This window comes from Montipora foliosa, chromosome 5, assembly GCF_036669935.1.
Source record: "Montipora foliosa isolate CH-2021 chromosome 5, ASM3666993v2, whole genome shotgun sequence".
NCBI classification, from domain to species: Eukaryota; Metazoa; Cnidaria; class Anthozoa; order Scleractinia; family Acroporidae; genus Montipora; species Montipora foliosa.
Window position 1 is genome coordinate 33,794,419 of NC_090873.1, and position 5,000 is coordinate 33,799,418.

General features: G+C 42.2%; 2 protein-coding genes across 3 annotated transcripts in view; both read left to right on the plus strand.

The window, feature by feature from the left end:
* LOC138004004 (DNA polymerase beta-like) overlaps positions 1-1,885 on the plus strand; it is a 22,032-nt gene extending 20,147 nt beyond the window's left edge. For both annotated transcript variants that reach the window (XM_068850373.1, XM_068850372.1), the window contains one exon: positions 1,569-1,885. In XM_068850373.1, the coding sequence (XP_068706474.1) occupies positions 1,569-1,663 (95 nt within the window). In that variant the 3' untranslated portion in view covers positions 1,664-1,885. The remainder of the gene's footprint in view (positions 1-1,568) is intronic.
* Positions 1,886-3,271: 1,386 nt separating this feature from the next.
* The window catches only part of LOC138002636 (uncharacterized), a 2,083-nt gene continuing 354 nt past the window's right edge, over positions 3,272-5,000 (plus strand). Inside the window, exons 1-2 of the mRNA XM_068848639.1 lie at positions 3,272-3,328; positions 4,152-5,000. The exon at positions 4,152-5,000 is cut by the window's right edge and continues 354 nt beyond it. Coding sequence (XP_068704740.1) covers positions 3,272-3,328; positions 4,152-4,982 — 888 coding nt within the window. The 3' untranslated portion in view covers positions 4,983-5,000. The remainder of the gene's footprint in view (positions 3,329-4,151) is intronic.

Genomic DNA, 5,000 nt, shown 5'->3' on the forward strand with positions numbered 1-5,000 from the left:
GAAAGTGTGGTGCTGCGTCGCTCTGACGAAGGGCTAACGCTCGAAATGTCAGCTTTCGAATTTCTTTATGGTGATAAATTTACCATGTCAATTCAGTTTATAAACCAATGTCCAGCTTTTTGGCACAGCTAACTCGTCAAATATCACGTATGAAGTGCCGCTAGCATTCAAATAAGAGGGCTTAGGGCCAGTCTGCCTTTTTATCTCACAAGTATTCCCAACTACACAACATGCCAAACGACAATTTTGAATTGGGAAGGATACTACAATAGTGTACATATTTCGTGGCTAAACTAGCATACGTGTTTTTTGGAAATCTATGGAATTGGGGAATACTGAGGCCATTATTTGAATGCTAGCGCGAGACTTCAAACGTTATGTTTAGCGAGTTGGTTATACCGAAGGGTCTCTGATGAGTCCCTTAGCAGTTACGAAGCATTCCCATGTTAGGCCAGCCACGAAAATTAAAAAAGCCACTATGTTTTTCCCATGAATAGTTGAACAAAGACCACTTAACAAGTAATCTATGAGCGCGCGCGTTGGTTATGAGATGAGAGTAGTTTTGGGCTATCTAGGTTCTTAAATTGGTTGTTATTTCCACAAAAGATATCTACTCTATGATACATATTGTATGACTGATTTCCTCTGATGAGGATGCTGATACCTTTATATTTCAAACATAACCATGAAAAAAAGTTTTAAACAAGTTCTGTACAGTTTGAAATTTGTTCCAGACGTAGAAATTTCAAGGTCATTTTCTAAAAAAGGAACCTCTTTAATTTTTTAGGCTAAACTGGTTCTTATTTAAGGGGGGTCTGAAATGAAACTTTTAGCCTAACAGGTTCTCAAGTAATTTCTAGGTTCTTATATGTGGGTGTTTATTGTAACTGAGACTGAGTGAACCAATTAGAAAGCTAGAAACAAAATATCAGAGTTTGTGAATTTGATAAAAACAAAGAGACCTCAACTATAGGGGTGGGTGTAACCCTTCCTTCACGTGTGAACTGCGTCTGCGTTGTTTCTCTTGCGTTCATTTGCATTGCACGTGTGAATAAGGGAATAACATTACTTTTTGAGGGAATATTGTTTATTTGCGCCCGCGTAGTGTCATTTGCAACCCGCGCGCTTCGCGCTTCGCGCGCGGGCCGCAAATGACACTACAAGGGCGCAAATAAACAATAGTCCCTCAAAAAGTCATCTCATTATCATTATTATCAATAAACAAGGCCAAATGATATCAAGAATGCGAGTTTTAATAATACAAGCTAAGTGAACAATGAATTCAAAGTCACTTCAAATGATCATGTAAGTGTTGATTGAACAAGCTATTAAAGAATCAACTCAGTCCAGTGAACTTATTTAAAATTACCGAAAAAAAAGCGTAAAATCGTCTATAAATAATAGGCATATCACAAACTTGAAGCAAGAACCAATCAGCTTAAGGGCTGATAATGCATTAGCAGCCCGCTGTCTGTCTTTTGCGGCCCGCTGAGCGTGTGTTTTGAAGAGGCCGATTTTCTATTTGGCTGCGTATATTGATAATAATCACATTTTAATCCCTTCCTTAGGTGTGCCAGGGGAGCCTATACCCGTTTCAAGTGAAGGGGAAATTTTCGAGATAATCGGCATGAACTACAAACAACCACACGAGAGAAATCTCTGAACAGAACATGTATGGAGACTACAGTCTTCCTCTACCAGCTTTGCTCTGAAGTGGAATATTACAGGAACCAGCAAGTTTTCTTTTTTGATCTTATTGCCTATTCGCATTGTGTTTTCGGTTCTGCGCTGTTTTCCTTCCAGACCAGGGCTCGTTGGCTTGTTAATACCTCCGTATCTCCTCTGTATCTCTAAATTATACTTGAAATAAAGTTGCAAAAGAAAACGCATGTTTCCCGCAGACGCTTGTTTTAGAGAACTTTTGACAAAGACGACGGCAACGCGAACAAAAGCGCCAGAAAAGAATATATATTTTATCAGCAAAAACAATAGATTTGCACGGGCATGTTTTGCGATGTTTGCCGTACCTGCACGAGAGCAGCGTGAAATAGCGTAATTTAAAGGATTTTTGTATGCAAAAATTCACAACGCACATGAAGAGCGTGCAAACCTATTCTTTTTGGCTCATTGTTAATTGTAATCTCGTATCCAGATCTCTTGTGGCTTCGCCTTCGCTCGCCACAAGAGATCTGGATACGAGATTATCGTTGCGGTCGACGTCGTATCTTCGTTTCCTATTACACCTCAGGTGCGCTGCTATGATTGGCGCCAGTCAGGTCCTATCATGCGCCAATGAAGAGCGCAGCATTGGTTGCCAATGCCACAGGCCACGTCAATAATCCAGTTCAATTTATTTTTTATTTTTCATCGTAGTCACAAATGTGCATACCCTAGGGATAGTACGTTACCCGCTCGATAAGATTCCCGTGCGATACAACCGGAACCATCGCGCCTCGACCTCGGCGCCACGCGCGCCGGGAACGAGTAAGTTCCCACTGAGCCATCGAAGCAACTCTGATCACGTGATGATTTGCTATATGATTTGTTTTGTAGTCACACTAATTAAGCCCCGCTCGGGGAGTCCAATTTTATTCCTTTCAGTATCTCAAACTCCCGTACGTCGATTAGAAATCCCACTTCTTCTTTCCGCCCGTGATGATTGAACTTCACATCTGAAGGTATTTGATTAAGTGGACAGATGATTTTTCTTTGAGAACGGCAAGCTTTAAAGCTAAGGAGAATTTATCAAGTTATTTCTAGTTGTGTGTTTCACTGTGAACATTTAATATTGCGTAGAACGAATACTCCATCATTCTGTTTTTCTTGCGAACCAGTTTGTTCAGTCGTTCCAAAACATTTTGTGAATCGAACCAGTGTGTTCATTTAGCCATTGTGTCAAACATTATTTTTATGATTCGAACCATTGTGTTCAATCGGCCGTTGTGCCAAGCATTTAAGGTTATCAGTTAAGTCAAGAGAAAATGAGGGGACAGAGAGGGAGGCTCCCGGTCCAGCCCTTGGGATATGTCATGTCTACGAAAGTTATTTTTAGACGAGCGGAAGTCCTTGTTCTAGCGGAAGACTGTATTCCGAGACGTCCGCATGCAGGCCAACCTCGGTCTGATGTTTGAAAGAAAATAAATATTCATTAGCCTTCCACGTGCGCCGCCATTTTCTCTCTTCACTAAGAACCTGAGAGCGAGACAAGACTGCACGAGGACGTCTCGGAAGACAAGACAAGACCGCTCATCTAAAAATAACTTTCGTGAACATGACATATCCCGACCAACGCCCTGAGCCTCCGTCTCTGTCCCCTCATTTTCTCTTGGTTAAGTCTGTCGAAATATAGTGCTTCACGGCCAACGTTTTCAAAAACATAACCTTTCCTTGTACTTGTACATGTTCATTGCCGTGACTTTAACATCTTCACTTCCCACGGCCTGCTCCCGTCTGACCTTGTAGCTCAGTCGATAGAGCAGCGGTGATCTAACCCGAAGGTCGTGGTCAGAGTTTTTCTCTCTGTCCTTGTGTGGGCCCATTTCCATTAGTAGGGCTAACGCTCACATGGTTCACAGTGGGGTAGAAAACAAGCACTTCACATTACACTCTATAAATCAGATAAGTCTGTTTCTATATAAAGCTCTGTAAAATTAAGTGACGTGTTTCGGCAAATAACTTTAAACAGTGGGCCAAACCGGGCCAAGGCTCTTGAGACTTGGAGCAGTTATTTTTGTATTAGTCTTTTGTAACATTTCAGTTTCTTGACTTTTTTCTTAAAACGGTTTCGGATTTCAAATTTTACTAGGTGACAGCGAAAACACTCTCAGTGTGTTCATTTGGCCATTGTGAGTCAACACCCGCAATTAGAAAGCACTATTTGGGAATTCCAACGCCATCTCCCAATATAGGAATCAATCAAAGGAGATGTTTCGCCCGAAAGCCTATTCGCCCGGAACTACAGATGATTCGCCCAATGATATTTAATTGACTTAAATTGGCACACTACAACAATCAAACGCGACCAAATTTGAATTGCAATGGAGAGGGGAGGGATTCATTGCGATTTATTACGCATTTGCCGTTAGAACAATAAAGTTAGTGTGATCATCGCTTTAATTAAGTGAGCTGGGAAAGGTTACAGTGGCTTGTAGCAATGCCGGGCCAGTGTGAATTCTCGAGCGGAATTGATTCCGAACAGAGCGTTTACTCCGACTGGAAGCGATAAGTTGTTGATGATGGATGACGATCCAGATTTTCAAGCCAAGATGCCTCTGACGCCAAAGCGACATCACTCTTCTTACGAAGACATGAATGGTCATCGTTTTGCTGACGACACCCACCAATACGAAGACCCTGGCAAGCTGAGGGATGCAATCTGTCGAGGAAAACCTGCTCCACCAGAGCCCAAAAAATCTGGGAATAAGAGGCCGAGGAAAAAAGTCAACGAAACGTATGAAGCCGTACAGACTAAACAGCGGAGAAGGACTTTCACAAAAGAATCAGAGTTTTCCGATGGATTTCGCAAGGATCGTTGGTCTACAATCTTCACGATTCTGGCTTTTGCTGCATGTATTTTTGCACTGGCAGCTTTAGCGGTGGTTCTCATGCGTATGCTGGGAATTTTGTCCACGCCAGCTTGCCAAGAATGCACGAAAAAAGAAGTTTTACCGTGGTCAGATGGAAAAGCTGAAAATCTGAAGTTAGCTTCCAAGAACTCGACGATGATTGTCGTTGAAAGTGGACAAAGAGGCTCCCAAGGACCGCCAGGGCCCCCTGGAAATCCGGGTCCAAAGGGTGAAGATGGTTTGGACGGAGCTCCAGGGAAGCCAGGAGTGGGGAATATGTCTTCAGTGTGTCTGTGCAGATACAGAACGCTTCTTTCTTTTATTAAACCTTGTTCCTTACCATTAGATCAATCACTTGTGGAACTAGAGGTTTGCCGTATGTTTACATCAAAAATGACATTTATCAGCGATAGTTAGTAAATAGCTTAAGGTTCG